The 24374-nt window shown below is 40.8% G+C and overlaps 3 protein-coding genes and 2 long non-coding RNA genes across 8 annotated transcripts in view; 3 read left to right on the forward strand and 2 right to left on the reverse strand.

Moving 5' to 3' along the window:
* Positions 1–15726, reverse strand: part of LOC113017925 (uncharacterized) — a 42000-nt gene extending 26274 nt beyond the window's left edge. The window contains exon 1 of the mRNA XM_080299330.1: positions 15586–15726. Coding sequence (XP_080155456.1) covers positions 15586–15622 — 37 coding nt within the window. The 5' untranslated portion in view covers positions 15623–15726. The remainder of the gene's footprint in view (positions 1–15585) is intronic.
* LOC145425877 (uncharacterized) lies at positions 2633–5779 on the forward strand. 4 transcript variants are annotated; one of them, XM_080299335.1, is made up of 4 exons: positions 2633–3038; positions 3162–3262; positions 4814–4997; positions 5262–5779. In XM_080299335.1, exons 1-4 carry the CDS (start codon positions 2661–2663, stop codon positions 5574–5576), a joined length of 978 nt encoding a protein of 325 aa, XP_080155461.1. In that variant the 5' UTR covers positions 2633–2660; the 3' UTR covers positions 5577–5779. The 4 variants fall into 4 exon arrangements, 1 of the variants encoding a protein (XP_080155461.1); XR_013906651.1 differs by lacking the exons at positions 2633–3038; positions 3162–3262 and adding exons at positions 3656–3771; positions 4019–4117; XR_013906653.1 differs by lacking the exon at positions 3162–3262 and having other exon boundaries at positions 2636–3038.
* On the reverse strand, positions 5774–8324 carry LOC145425875 (uncharacterized). The gene is made up of 3 exons (XM_080299334.1): positions 8009–8324; positions 7618–7899; positions 5774–7125 (listed from the first exon to the last, which is right to left on the reverse strand). Exons 1-3 carry the CDS (start codon positions 8223–8225, stop codon positions 6095–6097), a joined length of 1530 nt encoding a protein of 509 aa, XP_080155460.1. The 5' UTR covers positions 8226–8324; the 3' UTR covers positions 5774–6094.
* LOC145425878 (uncharacterized) lies at positions 9515–10421 on the forward strand. The gene is made up of 2 exons (XR_013906655.1): positions 9515–10181; positions 10269–10421. It is a non-coding gene; the product is annotated as an uncharacterized LOC145425878 (long non-coding RNA).
* A 2469-nt stretch (positions 15727–18195) lies between the features above and the next one.
* LOC145426113 (uncharacterized) lies at positions 18196–19457 on the forward strand. The gene is made up of 2 exons (XR_013906872.1): positions 18196–18372; positions 19060–19457. It is a non-coding gene; the product is annotated as an uncharacterized LOC145426113 (long non-coding RNA).
* Positions 19458–24374: the final 4917 nt, after the last annotated feature.

The raw sequence follows: 24374 nt of genomic DNA on the forward strand, positions 1-24374 counted from the left end.
AAAACAGAAAGAGAGACAACCATTCACACTAGGGGTGGGTTTTTATAATCGATTCATCGATTAAAATCGATTCTGGCTTTGATAACGTAAAATCGATTCATTAAAATCCTGAATCGATTTTTTAATATAAATTTATTTAGATTTATTTATTTTTGCCCGAAATGCCAGAATCTCTGGTGACATCTCACAAAATTTCAACAACCACCAAACAGTTAAAACAGTAAATGAGAGCAGGTACAGGGATTCTGCACATAGACTTAAACACACAGCGCGACCCGCGGATCAGAATCAGTTAGATGTCGCCTTTCTCACAGTCGGGGCTGAAAGCCGACAGCTCGCTGATTCTGATCTGTGGGCGGGTCCGAGCTTTGTGTTCACGCCCTTTATGCGCTGATTCTAAAGCTGTTAGTTTGATGTCTCTCCAAACAATATTGACCGAACCAGCAGCAAAAGAAGATCCAAACGCTTCACATAAACATCGTCATGAATTCACTTTTACTGTTTTGCTTCCACCGCGATGCGCAGCTCTCTCTCTCTCTCTCTCTCTCTCTCTCTCTCCCTCTCTCTCTCTCTCCCTCTCTCTCTCTCTCTGTACTTCAAGAACAGTTTCCCTTTCTTCATTAGTCGCTTGCTTGTTACGCACAAGTCTACTGTTGCTTACAGCGCTGTCAGCCGCTGTTTTTTTCCCTTTTACATTCTTCCGAAAAGAAAACCTAATTTCTGCTGTTCAATACTGAACAAATTTAAACTTTTTAAAATTATTCAAAATGCAAAACGCTTAACCGTGTCTCTACTAAAACCGCTGTAACGTCAGAGGTAATGTTCATATGTTGATTAATGGTTTTCTTTCGTTTTTGATGTACTGCAGAATATTTTTATAAAATCCCAGGCCAGGAAAATAACCTTCATGTTTTTCTGTGTTTTATCTTCAGCTACTTTGACACAAAGGCATCTGCTGTGATGCTTACACCTTTGATAAAGTCTTGCGTGTGTCAGCTTCCTTTTTATAGATACAAAAATATGTAAATGTACTGATCTGAATTATAATATTTCTGACTGTCAAAATTTCCCAGATTTAAATCGAATCGAATTAAATCGAATCGTGGATCGAATCGATTCGGGACCTTGTGAATCGGAATTGAATCGATTCTAGAAATCAGTGACAATACCCAGCCCTAATTCACACCTATGGAGATTTAGAAAGATCCAATAACCCAGCCACACTCACTGTGTGTCTTTGGACTGTGGGAGGAAAGCAGAGTACTCGGAGAGAACCCACACAAACATGTGGAGAACATGCAAACTCCAAACTCCATGAGGATGCATTTTTCATAAAATCACAGAGCTTTCAGTTTGTTTATATGTTACAAGAAAAATCTGAAAATCTGAAAAGAAAAAGTTGTTTGTTTTAGTTTTAGTTCAAAGGTGACGTTTGACTGAGGTTTGTATTGGTTGTGATCAGACAGCCACATGTCATCCTCTCCAGGTACAGACTGCTGTTGTCGAGTCATTTTAAAGATGAAATGTGTTTATATCTTTTTTCTGTTAGTGTCAGCTGGTGACTTAATGGGATAAGTTGGAAGCCCGTTTCTGCCACTAATCATCCTCTGACTTCATCTGTTATGGTCGATGTAAACTTTGGCAAAGAATTGCAATCAGATTGTGAGTCTGATTTAAGGAGAAAAGTGAAAAATCAAGAGAAGTTTAAAATAAAATATTATCTCAAAATCTCCTTAAAAATCCAGATGTTGTTGTGAACGCTACACCTCTTCTTCTCTTTCATTCAGTCAGAGGATGATCTTTGTATTAAGGTGGAACTTCAGTATGATTGTGATTATGTTCAATGATGGTTAGTGACAAATGTAATCGCATGGCAGGATGCTGTAAAAGGACCAAACTTCAGTCAGGAGAACCACTGAGATAATCCATCCACAATACGAGGTCAGTCATTCATATACTGCTGCATGGGCTGGGCTGTAGTTACATCCTAAGGTTTTAAAAACTGAGCTTTAAAATGAACAGTGGTGATAACAACCGAGAGAGGCCGACAGTGATCACTGACTTCTTTTAGGGGCTTGTTCAGATTAAATGGAAGAAGATTCAAAGCATTAAAACATGTTAAAAACACAACAGCCTTAATAAACTCAGAGTCGTTTGGACCCAGAAGCAGGTTTCACCAGGTCATCACTTAAAGATTGGATATCCCACCTGCTGTGAATGTTTTAATGCAGTACAGTTGTTACTAATGTCACTCGTCACATCCTGTTTATGACAGTTAAAATAAATAACATTCATATCAGAAATAAAATTGTCTCGTGTAAACTGGTTGTGGTGTTAAATAGGCCTTTACTACTGTACTTTAATGTGGGTCATAAGGCTGGTACTTCAAGAGCCATATATTTTATGATGGTGTTTAGGGCTGCACGATTAATCGTTAGAAAATCGCGATCTCATTTCCAAATGACAACGATTTAAAAAAACAAAATTAAAAAAAAAGACGACGACGATTGTACCGCATTTTGATCCGGGACATAATCTGCATGAAAACAAGCGCTCACTCTTCCTGCTCAACAAATGACAAGGGCGGAGCCTTATACCACGTGATACAGAAGCTGTGCCGTGTGATGCTAAAATACTTGGGTTGCAGTCACGTGGTTCTGATGACGTGCGGAGGCAGCGCGATTTTTGAGTGGAGGGCGGAAGTAAACATGGAGGACACTGTGGAGAGTCAGGAGAGCAGCTATTGTGCAACTTTAGACCCCGTTTCTCGGGAGAGATATAAACAGATAGTTAAAAAATATATCGGACGTGATCCGTATTCTTTGAAAATGTCCGAATACACCACAGAAGTAAAGGATTTGCCTACTATCGACGCTGTGGATATCACCAACTACTTGGTCCTCCAGACTTCTTACTACACTAGGGAGCAAATGAAAGCTTTCAAGAGTCTGGAGGCGTACAATTTTTTTGTCAGCGGGTGGGTCCACAACCTTGGAACAAAACGTCTCCGTGATGGATACAGTTTGGTGTTTGCAAGGGTGAGTGTTTGTTCTTATATTGCTTTATCTTAAACACGCTAACAGTTAGCGTTAGCGGCTTTAACGTCAACAAACATGCCAAATCCTTAGGACTTCGTTAGAGTGACAGTTGTTTGTTTCAAGGTAAACCATTCTCAGAGGTCTAACGAGACACCTCTGAAGACTTGGGTAATTGCAAAGGAGGATGGAGAAGTGATTGCAGCCCATTGCAATTGTATGGCAGGGTTAGTAGCCTAATTAAGTAGGATGTTATTGCAATGAGCACACACACATATACGCATAGGGCACTGCTAGCATTTTGCAGGTGTACTTCAGTAGTAGTGGGGAGAGAGTGTTTTCTTTTAGCTAAGAATTCATCAGCTAAGAATTTGTGTGATTGCCTTAGATCCCTCATGACACTCAGATGCATTTTTCAGATAGAGGGTAGAACTATTCAGTCATGTCATCACCTAGATAATGATTTCTCTATAGGCTGTTGAGAAAGAGTTAATGAATAAACATGTTACTTCAAATAAAGTGCCATTGCACATTAGTATTAGTAAGCTATGCATCATCAAAATGTACTGTAAATATTGCATTTCATGTTAAAAAGATTATGTGCTCTATTTCCAGACTATCAGAATCATGCTCGAACGTTGGAGCGGTTCTTTTTGCAGTTGAAGCTGGGGTGAAAATGAGAGCGACATGCACATCAGAGCAGTGCAAGTGGCTGATGCCATCTCATGTTAAAAAGGTAAGCCAAAAAGCAAAATGTAGGATAAAGAATGTTATATTGGGACTTCATGTGACAGTAGGATAAAATATCTTCCCCTATACTGCTACCTTGTCGTGGTGGGGAAGCTTGAGTGCCTCAATGACCCTGTAGGCTATACCGGCGGGGGCTTCAAGCTCCTGGTAGATCTAATCAAGCCGGGCATATATAGCGTTTTGGAAAAGAGCTTTTTAAATTTTAATGATCTTCTTTGGCTTAATTTTTCCAGATTCCTGCTTGCCCAGTAACTCTGATTGACTTCTCTTCAGCAAAGTCAAAAAAACGAAAGCTTGAGTGTTCCATTGATGGCTGCACAAGTACACAAAAGGTTGGGAAATCACTTCCATGCCCAAGAGTGCAGAGAGATTCAGAGACATACTGTAGGTTTTTTGAGAGTTTAAGCAAAAACTGTCCAAGGAGTGCAGCACTGATGTCTAGGGAACCTTACCACAAAGAATGTCCCCCAGTCTAGCATGCTTCCTAAAACTGTGCCTGAGTACAGAACACCAGAGACACTGCAGCTCCCCCCCAAAGACCTTGAAGAGCTATGCCTGGACTTCCAGCTTGAAGAGCTCACCCTGTCCCAAGTCCAGGCTGTAGAGAGGGCGACTCGAAGTCAGAGTGCAAGCAGTATTTGGTTTAGGCAAAGAGCTGGACGCGTAACTGCCTCTAAGCTGAAACAAGTTCTTAAGACCAACCCCCAGCAACCATCAAAGAGCTTGATCAAGGCCATATGCTATCCAGAGGCATATAGGTTCACCACAGCTGCTACAAGGTATTTAGGGTTTGATGTAGGGTAAGGCAGAGTTAAGATTTGGGGTATGAAACTGTCCATAACTGTAACTAAAAAAGTGTTATGAAGATGGAGGTTAGTTATAGGCTTATACGGCTAGGGTTATACAGGGTAAGAACTAAGTATAGTTTAGGGTAATGGCATATTGTATAATACATCACTTTACTGTTTTACACATCCAATACTAAGTAATAATTTCCTTTTCATGTTTGGCATGTGTACTGTTTATAGTTATGGATGCAAACATGAAGCACAAGCCAGAGGAGCATATGAGAAGCTTATGAGCCAGGAGCATGCAGGCTTCTCATGTATGGACAGCGGTCTCTGGCTGAACCCCAAGTGGCCATACATGGGGTCCACCCCTGATGGGATAGTCACTTGTGACTGTCATGGAACTGGCATCTGCGAGATTAAGGTATTGACTCTGTTGTAGTCAAGGCCATAGGTGTGACATCTTTCCATAAGAATCAGTGAACTGAGTAAAAATGCAGGAAATACCTTTTCTAATTTCTAATCTATTGTTCAATTAAGATAAGATGAGGCTTTATTGTCTGTCTCAAATAGACATTTGTTTTGGGCAATGAGAGATTATGATAACACAGACCACACCCATCATCTTTGCTTCTTCACTGTTTCATCAGATAAATCTTGATTGTTGTTCTCATCACTGTGATTTTAGTGCCCACACTCTCAGAGAGATGCGGTCAACCTGCGCATGCGTGCTGGGGAGAAGGGCTTCTGCCTCATCAGTGACGGGGATAATGTCACACTGGACCCAACTCATGACTACTATTACCAAATTCAGGCACAGCTTCACATTGCAAATGCAGAGTACTGTGACTTTGTTGTGTGGAACCGCAATGACATATTTGTTGAAAGGATTTTGCCTGACCTTGAGTTTTGGGATGATGCGATTCCTAAAGTTGAGTGTTTTTTTAGAAACAGTATACTCCCAGAAATACTGGGACAGCAAGTTACAAACATACATGTGTAATGTGATAAAAGGACGACAACATAATGACATTTTGAATATTGTTATGACCTGATGGTAGTCATTATGAGTTCTGGCTATTGTATTTGCTCTGACGTAGCATTAGAGCACAGATTGTCATTTAATTTTATTGTACATTTAATTGTGTCATTTAAGTGTTGTGTAACACTACACAATGATTAAATGCTATTGAGGCAGCATAATAATACATTGGTGGTTTATTTACAAGATTAGACTTTTAAACAAATAAACAAAATAGATTGCAATCCATCTCACAGTATAATACTGTACAAACTGCCAGCACAATATGACAGTTGGAGAAAAATATTTCATTTGAAAACATTTACAGACTAATCAGGAGTCAGGACTTAGGTACTACTATTACTCTACCCTGTTCTACTTATCACCAGAGCCAAGCAGCAGATACTGGACACTACTCTTCCTCTCCACCCCCGTCTGTGAGCCGTGACAGTGACAAGACATTTAATTTTTTTTAACTGATTGATTACCACCCACCCCCCTTACTCCAGTGGGACAACAGACTCGGAGAGATTTGATAAGGCACAACAAATTACCCCAATCTTGTCGATCAATGCATGTGTCTCACCTGGCTTTGTGGACATGTTCTCTATTGGCATAGCCCTGCTCTGCAGAATTTGATATTTCCTCCTGACTAAACCTATGACTCGCTCAACATGGATACGCAAATTGGCTATTTTCCTTGTCTCTGCCACTTCATAGGCTGACAGCTGTTTTCTCCCTTTAGTGAATGCCGGTGTCTGTAGTGAAGCACAGTAAAACCCCACATTATCGCCAATATTGAACCCACGATCTGCAAGGACAATATCTCCAGGTAACAAGTTCTTTAGGAGGCCACTCTCTATTGTGATCTGCTTATCGCTAATTCTCCCTCCCCAGGCAGAAGATATGTAAGTGACGTAGCCTTGGGGGGCAACACCAATCAAAAATTTTACAGTGTGATGGTGCTTGTAGTTGGACCAAGTTTGAGCTTGTGCAAGAAGATTAGATGGTCTCTCAATAAAGACTTCAAAGCAATCAACAATCACAGCCACTTTACATCCAAATGCCTGTCTGAAACTCAGTGGCATCGTAGCTTGAAGAACATGTCGCTCTGGCCACTCAATTAGGAACTCTAACCTTTTATGAAGTATGTCAATTACTTTATGCCAAACTCTAGAAGCAGTGGACAGAGAAATATTGAACCTGAAAGCTAAATCTTTCAGGGGCAGATTTAGTCTCAGCCTCAGCAAAACTAGTATGAATTGTTCAAATTTGGACAACAAAGACATAGGTCCCGAGGTGATATAGGGCTCGCACAGTTCAAAAATCTGAATTAAAACTAAGAAGTTGGGGAGCCCTGTGTAGAACTTTGTCTTGTCTTCATTTTTTTCAAAAGCCTCCTGGCTGAACTGTGTGTCCAGAGCCTTGCTCCGAAGATCAACCAGCTCTGCTGTGTTCTGTCTCAAAACATCCTCCATCTTCTCGATGTCATCCATCGTCAGCTCTGTCTGGCATCCAGCATCCGCACAGCCTGCAATATAACAGTGGGGGAGCATAATCAGCATAATAGAGGCAACCTCAATTTTTACTCATTTTCACTGTAGGAGTTTTTTAGTGGGCTATTAGAATCTGGTGTAATGTGTTTAATTCACTATGTTAATTTAATGTAATTATTTTTTTTAATCAACAAAAAAACATGTTGCGTCTAAACAAAAAATATATTTATATGTTTCTCACCACAGAAACCTTACATTACGGATATCTTTACTTATCTGTGAAAGGAGACTGTCTGGAATCTGGCAATATAAGAACCACAGCAGTGTACAAAAACCTGTGGTGTGTGCCTGACGGTAATAAGTGCCACTTTTTCTTTTTTTCTGAATAAAATGGTATGGATTTACTCTGTGATTAAAAAATCACAAACATGTAATATGTAACTTGGACCATAATCATTACAGATAATGGCATCTTTTTCTCTTTGACATGATTCTTGTTTGTTTTACATCTCAGCACAATATCTTACCTGGATAAGTGAATGTCTCATTCACACTGAAGTCTTCTGGTTGTGGATTCTCAGCTGGAAGCTGCAGTTCGGGGTTCTCCACTGTCACTAGGCTCAAATCCGGGCTCTCAGCCGTCTGTTGCATATCCAAAATCGCCTCTGCACATCGATGCTGTTCTGCCTTAAGCTTCATTCTTTTATCTCGTTTGAGAACTGATTCCGATCTGGGTTTTCGTTCGTAGCCGAGATTGACCGTCGGAGCCCAGTCCTCCGACTCTTCGTCATCCAAAGCACTTGGGCAGCCTATAGTCCCAATCAAGTCAATATTAGACTACTAACTTAAAAGCACTAAGTAAACGAGAATTTAACGACAACATAATGCTAATAAGTTCGTTTGCAAACATAACATTACCTCTGACGAAGTGGTCGCTGCAGACACGGGCATTGGCAGACTCTGCTCCTCCCGACTGTAAACGTAAATTTAAAATCCATTTTTTCCTACGTTTTTCGGTTAGAATTTTCCATTTTTCTCCTCTTCGTTGGGCTATTTTTGGTACCCTAAAATACCGTTTATCAGTTTCTCGGGTCGACCTACTGGAGCATCCGTAAACACAACAGGACAAAGGCATTTTGCGTACTGTCTGTCTGTGATTTTGCGCTGATCTTTTTCACTTCCGCCCTCCAGTCAAATTTCGCGCTTTACGTCGACGTCACGTCTACGTCAAATGAAACCCAGCTATTAGCAGGGAAAAAACAACGGAGAGCACGTCAGGGATGACGAGAAAGTGACAGGAGAAAATCCGTCCTGGTCAACCACCCAAACATCAATAACGGGAACCTTATACAGCGCTTCCCTATACACGTCGAACTCCCGCAGGCACAAAGAAATTACGGAGGCTATCACTTACCACTGTTAGGAGGTGGTGGGTAGGTGTATTGTTGTTGTTTGGGTTTTGTTTTCCTTTTTGGTATAGGTAGGCGAGGCGGGGCTTGATGGCATTCCGGCACACCTGCGGCGCATCGGACGTCATCAGTGAGCGCTTTTAGGGAGTAGTGATGGGATTTCCGGCTCTTTTTAGAGATCCGGCTCTTTCGGTTCGGCTCACTAAAAAGAGCCGGCTCTTTCGGCTCCGAACCGGCTCTTCAGGTTGTTTTGTTGCTTTAATTAATTTATTATTAACAATAATATAAAATTATGCACAAAAGGAATTACTAACGTAAAAAAAAGTGGTTTTATTTATATATGTTTATATATAAATATATGCGGTGGCCCCTAGAGACAAAACACGTACAAACTCCAAAACACATTTCTAGCATGAACTGAACTTCCAAAGCAGAGCTACTAGATCACTTAAATTACACAATTGAAAGCATGTGTGTATTGTTTGTGTATTTATACACAGGCACTCATATATATTCAAATAATTTTAAAAAAAGTTCATTTACCTGTTACTACCACACACCAAATCCGGTCGTTGGTACTTGCTGGCTTGTGTAGCCACTAGGTAACAAAAGCTTAACACTGCGCCCAGCATCCTGGAGCACTTCTGTTGTCTTTTGTACATGTTTTGAGTTTTTATGTGCTTCTGAGTTTTTTGTACGTGTTTTGGAGTTTTTACGTGTTTTGGAGTTTGTACGTGTTTTGGAGTTTGTACGTGTTTTTACGTGTTTTGGAGTTTGTACGTGCTTCAGAGTTCGTACGTGATTTGAAGTTTATATGTGCTTTGTCTGTAGGGGCCACCGTAAATATACTTTTATTTTTTCACTCCACATAAAATGTAATAAATAAATCATATAATACAAAAATCAACTATTCACATTTCAACTTTTAACTATTTAAATTTTCAGCTTTTTCCTTTTACAAATTTAAAGTGAAAACAACACAAAACACTGCAAACCACAACACAATTAAATATAAATTATAATATGAAAACATAAAGAAGATGCATATTCTCTGTCATATGGGCCTGCATGAATAAACTTTCTGAATCCTTTATCATCTGCAACTGAAAATAGTTGTGGATGATTACTATACCTTTCTAATGTGACATTGTTGTCCCTGGCTCTCTTTCTCTCTCTCTCTCTCTCTCTGGCTCTGTTCCTGTGCTACTGAGTGTAACTACCGCCCCTCCCCCCTCTTCCCAGCATAAAGCACAAGGCTCAGGTGCGAAGTGAAGCGGAAAAAAGTGCGAGAGAGAGAGAGAGGGTGAGAGAAAGAAAAGAAAAAAACCCACGTGACGGCTCGCGATAAGGAGCCGGCTCGCGTCGTTCACGTCAAAGAGGCGGCTCTAAGAGCCATTTCGTTCGCGAACGACCCATCACTATTAGGGAGCTGAGTCACGGACGTCTGGTGTCGGAGTATTGTCGCTGTCACAAGTGGTAACGTGTTAGCACAAGCTGAATCTGTTGATTCTACGCTGTGGAGCTGTATGTTTTAAGGATCCACGTTTTGCCTGCTTCTCTTTTGTCTTAGCCTGTTCCACTGCTTGCCCGCCTGCCTAGGTTTTTGTGTTGGCTACTGTGGATCCGCGACGGAGAGCTACGTTCCATCGGGCTGCGGTCACTGCAGCAGGTTTGTGTTTCAAGTAAGCTCTCCAACTCTCTCCGTCCACTTGTGTTTAACTTTCGGCTATCAACGGTACGCCGTAAACTGTTTTGTTCCTTGTTGTCAGGTAGCTCCGGTGCGTCATCTGCCTACCTGCATACCTCGGCTTCGTCTCATCTCTTCGGTGTTAATCTCCTGGCACATTTTTATCTATCACTGTATATAGCCCCCTTCCTTGTAAATATTCCCTATTCTTGTATATAAACTTGCATCACAACTATTTTGTGTCCGTGTGTGTTTCTGCCACGTAATCCATCCGTGTCAGTTTACCTAACAATCACCTGACCAAAGATATGGCTCCATCAACACTGTGCAAAACGAGGGATTTAGGAAAATGATCAACACCCTAGAGACAAACGCTACACAGTGCTGTCCCGCAACTATTTTTCTATTGTTGCACTACCTGCTCTATACACGCAGTGTCGAGCAACGGTGGAGACGGAATTTCAAGCAGGACAACATTTTGCGGCAACAACACAACGTGAGACATTTGTTGTTTTTATGTTTATTTATTGTTTTTATGTTCAGTCTCAACTGTTACGAAGTTGATGTGCAGTTAATAAGTGCAATAAATATTTATACTGGAAAAGAAAATCGGGAGATTTAAGGGTGAAACCAGATGGGTAATGTTTTCGGGTTGTGTGTAGCGGGACTGCGCCGGTGTGTGAAGAGAGAGCGGAGAAGGTGAAAAGTAACGGTTAGCTACAGAAGAGACGGGAAGACAATAAATAAAAGGAATATAATAACTCCCTCGACAGCCAGAGTTGTGTCGGCGATGCTCGCTGTGAGTAAACTGTTTCAGCCCACTGTACGCGGTGTTCGTGCCTTAGAGAAGAAATAAAGCTCGGTGAAGCAGTTTCCTACGCCTCCTTCGATCTTTTTGCGAGCGGAGTTGACCTGTATAGTAAGCTGGTTGCCGGCTACGAGCCAGTTACGGAACCTTGAAGTAACTGCCAGAGGTTTACTACGGTTCGAGGCCGCGGATCTGGCGCGGTAACACAAGGCAAAAAGTTAGTGTAGAGCCGTGTAGTTAATTTACATAATGTGAGTAATAAAAACTTCTCCAGAGTTGGGCAGTAAGTACTTAAGTACAATTTTCAGGTATCTGTACTTTACCTGAGTAGTTTTTTTTTTCTAACTACTTTTTACTCCCTACAATTTTAAACACATATCTGAACTTTCTTCTTCTTACATGTGTTGTGATTTTCCCAAGTGTATCATTACTGCTTTTGCTAAAATGGTCATATTTTATTAGAAGTTTTTATTTTGAGGTATTACAATCAGAACAGAAAAGGAAAAAGAAGAAACTGCTGAAGAAGTTTACAGAAGGTGAGGAAGAGAGAAAAAAGACCCTGAGGATCTGCTCCAAACCTACCTAAAAAACAAAAACCCAAGCAGGGGCCTGACAGAGCCAGGGGGCCAGGCCCCACCAAGCAGCCATTAGCCAGAACACACCCGAGCACCAAGAACCACCAACTCACCAAGAGGATGGGGGCACCAGCCACCAACAGAGAGTGTGGGGGGAAATAGTGTCTATTTTGATAGTTTATTAGAGATTTCCATCATGAATTCATTGTGGAAACTGAGCACAAGTTAAAGACCAAACACAACTAAATGTGTTTATCATCCAAATATAAAAGGGTGTTCTAATAATATGTGGCGCCTGTTAAAACCTGCCTGGTGACAGATGACACTGACAGTAATCTGCTGATGATTGAACTGCAGATTTAATGCAGGAATATTTCCTGTTTGAACTCTTCAGGGACCCGTGTATTTCCTGAGCAAACACTCTTCTCCTCATGCTGCTGCTGTGCTGGCAGCTTTAAGATGCAACAATAAATATTTCTATTGATTTGCACAGAAAGCTTTGAAAAAGCAACAGAACAATAAAAGCAGCAGCAGCTCTGACTGTGTTCATACCAACTTAAATATGTCAAAGTCAGGTTTCTGTTTAAAACACTGAATGTTTGAGTTACAAATACACAGATTTAACTACATTAACTTAACTGTGGTGTAAAAACTGGATTCATTGACTGCTATGTAGCAAACATAGAGCTCAGTTTAACACACAGAGTAGAAAGGTCTGTATAAGAATGAAGCTGCTGATGCAGGACTGTACACATGTTCCTGTTTAGAGGCAAAGTCGCCCTCTACAATGTAGCAACAGGAAATAGAAACATAGTTTTATTGTCCTTCTTTTTCTTCTGGTTCAAGCTGAATACAGTTAGAATAAAAAGTTAGACTAAAGTTTGTACTCACATATACTGATATGATTTTATCATTATGTTAATACAGCACAAGCTTCAGTTAGCTTTGCACAAAAATACAAACATTGTTCCAACTTCCTGCTCTGACTCGGCCTCAGGATGTCTAGAAGCAAGAATCAAGCGCACCCAAAGGAAACAAGCGCACCAGTGGTCACGTGCTCAGCACACAGAGTGGGAATGACTGAAGGAGCTGCTGTGACGCAGCTATGATGCAGTTTTGTGTGACTGAGTGAGTTGATGGATCTGTAAGTGTTCTTACTTTGGCAGATTCATTAACATGATGCTGATTATAATCTGGCTGTAATCTCCTGCAATGACCACAATCAGCGGGATGAGGAATAAAGGACTTTTCTATGGTTTCCTTTAGCTGTTGTTAGCTTGCCATATTTATGCCTCACTATTACCAACTTGGAAGACATGCGCTATTTAGCCAATTCTGGGTCTGCAGTGACCCCTTGTGGACATTGTGAGATGTTGCTTGTGTTGAGTAGATGATGTGTTGTGATTGTTTTCCTAGTTATCTATGACTCTACTAATTATAAAATTGCCCATTTCTGTTTCCAGAAAACCATGTTTATAGTCACACGTGCTGTTTACTATAAAACAAGAAGTTCAAGTTTGGCTGCACCGAATTCAGATTAAGCCTCACAAACATTTTCATGTAAACAAATCTTTGGTGGGACTTAATTTAAAAAAATTAACCAAACTCCTGGACTGCTGCAGTCTCTCTCTTTTCTTTTGGAAAAGACCAAAGCAGACCCCTGGATGAGGCTCATCCAGCAGGGGGGCTTCTGCACAAGCTTTAGAAAAACTGCCCAAAATGCATTGACAGAGACATTTCAGGGATTTTAAGTCATTCTGCACTCAGATGGCTTAATTGTTAATCGCGTTAGTCATGAAAATTGTGTTAATGGGGCTTAAATGCGTTAACACTGACAGCCATGATTATTATATTCTGTTTTTTGCCTGTCCTGTCCGGCAGTATAGCTGCACAGGACAAGACGAGAATGAGAATTATTATCTGAAGGCCAAAAAAATGCCCAAAAGAATTATTTTCCAAAGTGCATCATTACTGCTTTTGCTATAATGGCAGTCATATTTTATTAGAAATTTATTAGGATTTTTTATTTTGAGATATTACTATCAGAACAGAAAAGACCTTCCGAAGAAAAGAAAAAGAAAGAAATTGGTGAGGAAGTTTACAGAAGGAGAGGGAGAGAAAGAAACACTGAGGATCTGCTCCAAACCTGCTTATAAGACACACTGAGCAGTGTGGGGATTAGAGAAATATTTTGCTGCTATTGTTAATAACCATCATTACCATTGCATTAATAATTAATATTGATATTGCATTCAGATGTTTAAACATATTGGTACCCAATTAGCCTTTATTACAGGTGCAGTTATAACCACTTTAAACTGTTGAGTTAAATCTATAATCTTAAATGCTTTTGAATGCTTGTTATAATCTTCAATGTGTACGTGCTGGCCTTCTGTCTGGTGGAAAGGTTACAAGGTTTAGCTGGTGAGGTGAGAGGTGAAACTGAGTGAATGTCAGGTCGACACACACACACACACACACACACACACACACACACACACACACACACACAGACTTACACAGCAGTTAGACTCAGGGGTAGGTGAAGGTTCAAATGATATTTTGTAAAAGCTTGCAACTGCAAAATTGTGCTTGCAAAAGAAGAGTTTGTTGCAGAAGGTGGGCCTGATGTTCCAGAAGATGAGCGCGGGCAGGACGTGCGACAGGAAGACTCCTGGGATGGAGACGAGGCGATGTTCTTTTCAAACTGTGTTAAAGGTCATTGTGGTTTTGACTTGACGTGTGCATGTTTTGTATCTGATGACGCATGAGGGGGCGTTAACCCTGATGAATCAAAAGCAATCTGAAGTGTCTTTTTGGGCGGAGATCTACAGCTGATGTTTTGCAGTGTACATCTCCCCACGCTGCGTGTTCATTAAAATCATCGTTTGACTCCACCCGGCCGGATCAGTGTTGTTGTTTTGGAATTCCTCCTGTATCCCTCCTCAATATTTGAACCCTTAACAGCAGCACACAGGACTACATGATATGTTTAGAGGCAGCAGCCAACCAAGATAGTGTGTCTGTGAGTACGTGTGTGTGCACCTGTGTGTGTGAGCGCTTGTGTTCACAAGCTTTTACCATGTAACTGTCTAATTGTCGGTATGTGGAGCCATAGCCCTGCCCCCCAGGAGATGAAGCAGGCACGGAGGAGATGCAGGTTCCAGACATCTAGATGCCCCCAGAGTACGAGAGTCCAAAGAGGCTCACCGCAGCGGGAATCGCACTACTCAGAAAAGACCAAAGCAGACAGTGCAGAAGCCCCAGGGGGCCCTGACGACGTGCCCGCGGGCTCCGCTGGTCTGCCAGAGCAGACTACGCACCAGGCCCAGAGTCCTGAGACTCAAGGGTCCCACACACACTCCAGCAGGGGCCCGACAGAGTAAAGGGGACAAAGTCAAGGAGCCTGGGTGTTTAACTAGGATCCTGATCTCCATGGGTGGAAAACAGAGAAATTTAATCAAGTGGAAGATCTTTCAGACTCATTGATCCAGCTCATTCTTTGGATATAATCAGAACTATTAATCAGCATCATTTTGTATTTCTTTTGGAAAAGCAGACAAACACCAAAACATTATTATATTTTGAAAAATACTGACAGCCAGCAGTGCTCCCCTCAGCCTCCCAGTAGATGCAGCTGTGGTATAAACGTCAAAATCCTGCATCGACGTTGATCAGGTGCACCTGTGCTGTGTTTAGTGCGGAGAAACGGAGCTCAGAGGGCTGAATGAGCTCGGCTCAGACCGGAAACAGCGCAGACACGAGGCTATGTTAGCATGGTTAGCTAGCTCTGCCAAGTGTCCAATCTGTGGCTACAAAGTCCACAGTCTGTTAGTCTGGTCTGTTTCTAACCTTCCCTCATACTTTTACTATTAAAGCCTCATCATTAAATCTGTATTTCCAACACTGTGTGAATTTCCATCACGTCAGAGGCGCGAGCTGCGCCTGAGTGTAGCACTTCCGGTCACAGAGGACTGTCTGCGGAGCTGCTGCAGGTTAAACAGAGACTTTCTTACCGTTCATGAGGAGCAGGAACACCACCAGCGTCTTCATCCTCCTTTAAAAACAAACCGACACAAAGTCCCGTTAAATCCTCTGCTGACCCAACGAACCCACAGCTGGACACACCTGCAGCTCCAAACACGCCCACGCACAAAGGTTACTTTCTGTTTAACAGGAAGTCTCCGTGTGTCGCAGATATCAGATAATAAAATGTGAAGTAGATTTGAAATAAAACGTATAAATGCGCCACATGAACACAAACAGCTGGATCACTGTGGTCTGACAGGCCTGTTAAAGAAAGTCTGAGGCTCAGTGATGTTTGTGGGAATAGTTCATGGAGCTGTGATCACCTTCATGCAGGAAGTGAACTTTGTTATGGTGAAATTATAAAAGCGTTTCTATTTAAAACATGTTTTATAAAAATAAAACATTATTAAATTATGATTTAAAGCTTCAGCCTTTAAAGTGGTGAGAGAGTTAAACTGAACACATCCTGTTAAAATCTGATTCAAGAGGCAGTAATAAGATCTGCAACAGATTAATAACATAATCTGAGTTATGGAAGAGCCTCAATAAATTAAGAGTAATATCATCAGTTTTCATTAACTTCCACTTAAGTCATAGTTTTCAGTAATACAGGATCAAATATAACCCAATATAAATGTGATTTATGATATAAATGCTCATGTGCTGATGAGAAAAGAAGTCAAATGTGACATTTTCACATTTAATTGTCTGTGTTGATTCCTTCAAAATTTAACATTGGGAGATGTTGACATCAGTGGGAATCTGTTTTGGGATTTTTTTAAATTAACTTTTACTGTTTAATCAGTAAAAACATAATAAAAACTATGAAACTGTAGTCATGCTTTTTATGAGTGTGATGTGTGGTAGACAATGTTCCCTCTAATGTTTCACGTGTCTGAGCGAACACACAAACTCCCTGAGCGTCCCTTGGACCACTGTGAGCAACATCAGACGTGTGCACTGTGGTCACGCCAGCATCGAATCCATCCAAGTTACTTGTTTATTAAAATAATCAAATTACAGCGTTTATGTTAGACTACTTTTAATTAACTGCTTTAGCCCACTTACAATGAAAATTTAAAAAAAAATCGTCTACACATACTACACTACCCATGTAGCATGTTAACACTATTGGAAGTAAAAATAACTTGAACTCCAATTTTGAAAACACAACTTTCTTTTTTCTTTTTCTTTTTTTATAAAGCACTGACTTGTATTATGAGTCTGTGGTCTGGGAGATATTGAAATCAATTTCTCCAATGTACCTTTTCAGGTAACGAGAAACTGTTGACTGGGCAGCTGTCATCTCCTCTGGAAAGATTAGAAGCTCCTTCACTGTTTTTACAGTTGGGTTTTTTTCTGCTATGAAATGATGCAGTCCTTCTGGTGGGAGTAAACCAGCTACAGAACCCACAACGGGACGCCAGCACTTGATTACAGACATTGGGGCCTGAATAAGTACTTTGTGTCCTATCTGTGCCAAAACAGGGAGCAGTGTGTCCTTAGTAGGAACCTGCTTGCACTCATGTGCATCAAGTACTTCCAGCAATTCATCTGTATCCACTGAATTGAAGTCATCCAAAGCCTTCAGGAGAACAGATCGCTCTTCTTGTGAGACGTACAAAAGAAAGGAATCTTTTAAACTACTGGTTGTCGAGCCGCACAATATCTCCTCCAGAAAGGGTATTGCAAGCTTCACTGGGAAGTAACCAGCTTGTTTCCACCCTACAACAAACACTCTAGCTATAGCCTGCCATTCTTCACACTGAAAGTCATGAATGGGACTTTCACCTCAACTCCCAATGTGCAGCTGTCATAGAAATCCATCCAAAATTCTGTCAGGCAGTCCCGCAAAACACCACTTCCTTCCCCCTGTTCAAGCTCTCCATTTGGTAACAACATTTTGATATTGACCTCAGATGAAATAATGTTTGAGTCCTTAAAGGCACTGATCAAATCAGTAAGACAATGACCTCTTCTAACAGTCAGTATTACGGGACAAGATCGTGGTTCAGGGGGTGCTTGGTCAGGAATATTGGCCTCTCCTGTCAGCCCCGGTGAGAGAGACAATGTGTGATGACGTGGATCAGACTCTTTTTCTGTAAACAGTGTTTCAGGGTTTAGTTCAACCACACTAATATCCACCCTGTTATCCCCACTAATAATAACAACTGCATCAGAATCTTCACTTTCACCTACTTTTGGCAGACCATCCCATGGTTATGTGTCATTCAGTTCCAAATATCCACTTATGGAAGCTCCATCATTAATTACAAAGTGGTTTGATGGTTCTGAATTTATGTTTTCCACCAACAGATCATCAGCGGCCCGATTAGGTTCATTGTCAGTGAGATCTACCACAGAGGGCTGGGTCATTGCATGATCGGCCTCTACGTCTTGGGGATGCTGTTGTGTTTTCTTTCTGGTACACAGATAAAGTCGCAGAATTTTGACCTTACTTTGCTTATATGTGGTGGATCATAATTTTCATTAGTTTTGGAGTTGTACATCTCTGTTCCTTAAATTTCATGTGATGCCTTTATTAATGTTTTATTGGTTGCTTTGACTGTTTTTGAATAGAATATGCAGTGGGAATATAGAGGGAGATAAGCAGTGAAAGTTTTGCCTGGGTTGATTGTGCGTCGATCCATTGCTAATGCCTCAGGGCTCCAGTAGGTGGGTTCGCGCGCTTCCTCCTTCACTCAATACAGACGAGTGAGAGCTGCGTGTCTGTGCCGTTCTTTCACCTCTCCTCACTATTTCCCCTGTTTAAGGTAACTGTCATGCACAAATCTGTATAAATGTGTGTTACTGTTGATTATTACGTTGTTATCATTGTTCATTGTAGCGAAAGATGTGAATTGCGGACTATTCTGAGAAGTTCCAGTTAATCTCTGTTGCTGCGTATGCTAGTTTTCGCTATTACTCCGCCATATTGTGTGAAGATTTTTCTGTTACTATCTGTATAAGTTAACTACTGAAAGACATGCAGTACTTAAAGTATTATTTCATTGCTGTGGAAAGTTAGTGACTGTGTCAGCTAACATGTGCGAGTTAAAAAGATGTTTTTGTCTAATGCTACAGTTCATGTTATCTAAAGTATTCTCATCAGCTAATGCAGCGAACAATAGTGACTTAGTTTGGATACAGTTGTCCTGAGACTGAGTGCATCCATAAGAATATTGTTTTGGTTGTATTGCTTCTGAAACTCAATACAGACGAGTGAGAGTGAGAGCTGCGTGTCTGTGCCGCTCTTTCACCTCTCCTCACTATTTCCCCTGTTTAAGGGCACAACATATACAACTCATCAACTGTACTGGAAGCATCCACATGCATCTGTGAGCTCTCAATATGAGTTGACTAGTGTGAAAGACTTTTGGGGTTTTTTGAGATGCCATTGGGGAAAAACAGATTTTCAGCCATAAGTTTGATATTTGACACGGTTTCATTTTTATCTACAGATAAATGCCTTGTTCCACCACCACTTACAGACTTCACCTGTTTGAACCCACCCTTCTCCTCATCAAAATCCATCCAGCCAACCTCAGTTCGTCTCACTGTTCGTTTTGCATTTGTATTTTCTGCCCACTGAGACAATTTCTTTTTAGGAGGCATTCCCTCAGCTCCTGTCAGTCTTTGTCGTAGCCTTGAGAGTATAGATTCTTTCCTGGATGGTGACGTCCGTGACAGTGTTGCTTGTCTGCAGAAGGCCACAGTGGAGACTCTATCGCCAACTTTGGGGATGTACTTTGCCAGGTCACTGTCTGTCATTAAGGGAATGACAGTTTCATCAATCTGAAAAATATAAACAACAAATTAATAAAATTGTCAATATTAAAAAAACAATGAATACATACAACTGCATATTTTAGAGTTGTTTTTTGCTATCTACTTTTGATAACAGATACTTTTGGTAATGTGGTACACATTTGTCCAACATAAGATGAACAAGAATTACTTTTTAAATTACTCTTTAAACATATCATGTCATTAATTAATGTCATTGATTAAACAAAAATATGAAATTCAATAAATCTTTTTAGAATGTGCATAGTAAATTGTGGATTGCGGCTCTCCGTTCACAAACAAACACACAGACACACACGCACGCACACAGCAACAGCTGCAGTGGCTTACATTCTCATCTTCAAGTTTCTTGATCACATCTTCTTCAACTTTGCGCTCTGTTAAAAATTCTCACAGCTGAGTATCCATAGCTGACCTCTAAACCACATGAAAATGAAATTAATTTTATGTAGCAGATTTTTACATGATAGCCTACCTATAAAATCCCTTTATCTATGGCAAATCAGAATTTGATAATGATTCAGAATCAGAATACTTTATTGATCCCTGGGGGAAATTATTTTTTGTTACAGTGCTCCATTATAAACCAACATAAACCAACATTAACAAGACAGACAATATGCTAACTAAGAATAGTACAATATATATATATATATATATATATATATATATATATATATATATATATATATATATATATATATATAAGTCAGTCATTAATAAATAGCTGTAAAGAAATGATAATGATTGTTTTATTTCTTAGATATTATCTATGGTAATGAGGAATGGAGCGATTGTCTACTTGGAGTTTAAGTAGTTCAGTATGAGCAATGACAACCTGCATCAATACAAAATCATTCCGATCACTGTATGCTTTATTAGTTCCCTTGGCAACGTGATACCCGCAGTGAGCTACTGTAACTGCAAGGCTTCATCCGGTGATGCATTGAAAGCTACGGCTCATTTAGCATGTATTACCTTAACAAGTGTGACTCACATGATGCTACTTTCAAAGGAGATGTTCAGAAAAAAAGAGGCAATTTTAAGATGCTTTCCATCTAAAACTGTTATTATTGTCCAGACCAGATTAGTTGCACCAGCTAGCATGGTGATGTGGTCAGAGTAAAAGAGAGACACCTTCGTGACACAGAGAACTAAGGTTTTCTGTTGAACATACCTCGTTTATTAGTAGCCTTCAGCCTTGCTCTACTTTGAAAGTGTTAGGATGCCTGGGTCGTTGACCCAGGGGTTTTGAGTTCATTATATTATTTATAATTTCTAGTCTTTGGTTTCTTTGTTAGAGTTCTGTCTTTTGGTTTATGTCTCTGTGTTATCCTTAGTTGCTGTCTCCCCTGTCAGCTATATCCCCGTGTCCTGTCAGTGTCTGTGTCTGCCCTGGTCCCACGTCGCTGTTCCCTCTGTAGTGCCTGTCTGTGTGTCTTTGTTCAGTCTGTGTTATGTGTTTCCTGTTTTACTTTGAAGGTTTCTGTCTTATCTCAGTGTGTTCAGTTTACGCTTCCTTTTGTCTCGTCAGTTCTGATTTGCCCCAGCTGTGTTTCCCTCCTGTTATTCATTCCCTGATTGCTCCCTCTGTGTATTTAAGCCCTGTGTTTCTCTGTGTCTGTGTCGCGATCTACCGTTTATTTTGCTGTGTGTTTTGCCCATCCACCGGTGTTAGTTTATTTTGAGTTTTTTCTAGTTATGTGATGTTTGCGTTCAGCATTAAAGCTGTTTTGGTTTAAGTTCTGTCTCCGGAGTCTGCACCTTGGGTCCTATCCCTGTCCGCACACAGCCGTCACCTAACAGAAAGTGTGCTGCCGGGCCGCCGCTCGTCCTACAGTTAAAAATGAGTTTACGGCTACATATTAGCACAACAAAACAACGTGTAGTAACAACATGAGGATACAACGTTTGAAACGTCAGCAGATACCATTTAGAACATAGTAACAAAGATAGGTCTGAATAAATAACTGCCGAAATGCGGGATAACAATATAAAATAAATATAAAATATAATACACTAACCTTAAGGACATCACCAACAGCAAGGACTCCGTACTATGGCTGACGCAGGTTCTAGTGAATGTGCCCTGGGATGATATATATATATCATCAAGTGTTTCGTGTCCACAAATTAGCGTTTCGTGCACACGTCATACCTATTTCGTGGCCTCGAAATGGTATTTCGTGGCCACAATTTATTTATTTTTTGTACCATGTCATCAGAGGCGCTCCGTATAAATCACATTTATATTAGGTTATGTTTGATCTCGTATTACTGAAAACCATAGCTGGATGGCCATCGGGCATACCGGGCATTTGCTCGGTGGGCCGATGGTGATTTTTCGTTTTTATGGGCCGATGGGTTTTTTTTTTTCGTTTTTTTTCCGTAACAGTATAAACACTGAAAGGTGGTGGATTGGCCAGATGCGGGGAGATGTGTAAAATGAACTCAATTGTTTGGTGGTGGCTATTGCGGAGCTTCTACAGATTCAGTAACATTAGCAAGTGGTGGAGGCCAGCAGATGCAACACGCTGGTGGGTGGATGACGGAAAGGCAGGTGGAGCAGAGACCCGAGGCGGTGAACTGAACTTCAGGAAAGAAGTTATGACCTGCAGTCTATCTGGATCAGATATAAACCAAGTTTAGGTGGAGTTTATTTTCGTTATGCTGACTTTTTACAGTCTGTTACAATAACTCGTACTGTGTACTAGCTAGCATGACGGGGTTTATAGACTGCTTTTAGATCTGACCGCTGCCTTTGATTCTGTTGACCACAGCATCTTAGTGTCACGGTTGGAGCATTGTGGCGTAAAGGGCACCCCATTAGAGTGGTTCAGGTCATACCAGTCTGACAGGACCTTCTCTGTGAGCTTTGGCGATTTTATCTCTTCCTCAGCTCCCCTTACTTGTGGTGTTCCCCAGGGATCTATACTGGGGCCAATTTTATTCTCCATTTATATGCTACCTCTAGGTCTAATTTTTAGAAAATATAACGTTTGTTTTCATTCATATGCCGATGACGCTCAGATCTATCTTCAACTGAAGGTTAAACAGTCCTGCCTCACTAGAACCCTTACTTCAGTGTCTCGGTGAAGTTAAATCTTGGATAGCCTCTAACTTCCTTAACTTCAATGAGAACAAAACCGAAGTGATAATTTTTGGACCAATCCCAGCACCTCTCATTTTAACCTGCACAGTCTTGAGCCTTTTGTCAAATCACATGCCAAAAATTTGGGGGTTATATTTGCCAGCAATTTCACATTTGAAAAACAAATTAGCTCAGTCGTACAGCGGTCCTTCTTCAAACTGAGGCTTTTATCTAAGGTGAGACCATTTTTATCTTTTAAAAACTTCGAACGGGCAATTCATGCTTTTATTATATCCCAGCTGGACTATTGTAACTCCTTATATGCTGGAGTCAGCCCGACCTGCCTGGTAAGGCTGCAGTTAGTCCAGAATGCTGCAGCTCGTCTTCTGACACATACTAAAGGATGTGAACACATTTCCCCGGTGCTCGCCTCTCTTCATTGGCTCCCTGTCCGCTTCAGAATTCATTTTAAAATTTTATTGTTGACTTACAAAGCCCTGAATGGACAGGCTCCCGGGTATTTGTCTGACCTCTTGCAGACTTATACCCCCCTTAGATCTCTTAGATCAAGTGATCTTTTGCTTTTAGCCGTACCAAGGTCGAGGCTGGTTCACAGAGGTAATCGAGCATTTGCAGTCGTAGCACCTAAGCTGTGGAATAATTTACCCCTATACATCAAACAGGCTCCTACTGTCAATCTTTTTAAATCTTATCTTAAAACACATTTTTATTTACTGGCTTTTAATAAAGCATGAGAGTTATTTGTTATTTTATTGGGTATGTTGCATTCTTGTACAGCACTTTGGTCAACGCTCCTGTTGTAATTAAATGTGCTATATAAATAATTAAACCATTTTGTTCTTAGGCGCACCCAAATTTTTCAATCGCATCGATTAACACCGCAGTTTTACATGTTCACTTTTTTTTATTGCTGTCCATACAGACAATATTGATTTGTAAATGATTAACTAACAGTCTTGTGAACACAAAGTTCTTTATTTGCAGCACTGTTCTACAAGAAAGATAAGTTACTGAGAAAGTGCTTAAAGTGCTTTGGCACTCTTTGGCAATATTGCTATATAAATGTTAAACTTAATCATCGCATCGGCCTCCTCTGACGACCTGTTTGCTGCTGAAAGGCAGTGGGGAGAGGGGCCACTTGGGCAGTGCATTTATCGCAGTATATAATGTGTTTTCTGGGTTACAGCTGTGTATGATGTGTTTATCGGGGACAAACTAAGATTTACAAACGTGTGAAATCATTTGTGCCTCAATCCAGACACAAATAACAAAATAACATGAAGTATTTTACAAATGTGTGAATCCAAACTTGATTAAATATCATTTAAAGACACAAAAATCTTCCTGTGTCTGAAAATATTTGTTAGTTTCAGTCCCTGACAGAAAATCAAATATACCTGACACACACCTGTGTACGTGTAGTTTTGCTTTCAGTGAGTCACATTTAGTGTGAGCAGCCAAACATGATGGCAGACTGCCACAGATCACTTCTGAGGAAAGAGGAGGACGTTCAGCCTCCTCGTAGTGTGACTGCTCCAGGTTCCCAGCGACACCCAGAAAGCTCTACACTCACATGACCATCATTTACAACCAGCTCGGAGCAACTTTATGAGTCAAACACAATAAAACTGAAACATGAAGCTTTGGTGCTTCAGTGAGTTTATGTTAGCATGGATGCTACACACTGCACACACACACCAACATGAAGCTTCACTCTGTGCTGTACATGTTGTACATGCTGTACATGAGCCAGAACCTTTTTAATCACAGGTCACACACTCCTGTGATTTCAGACTCTTTGTGGAGACACTGAACACACCTTTGACCTCCACCAACACAAACAGCTGCACTAAGAAA

The sequence above is a fragment of the Astatotilapia calliptera genome, chromosome 3, assembly GCF_964374335.1.
Source record: "Astatotilapia calliptera chromosome 3, fAstCal68.1, whole genome shotgun sequence".
Taxonomy (NCBI): domain Eukaryota; kingdom Metazoa; phylum Chordata; class Actinopteri; order Cichliformes; family Cichlidae; genus Astatotilapia; species Astatotilapia calliptera.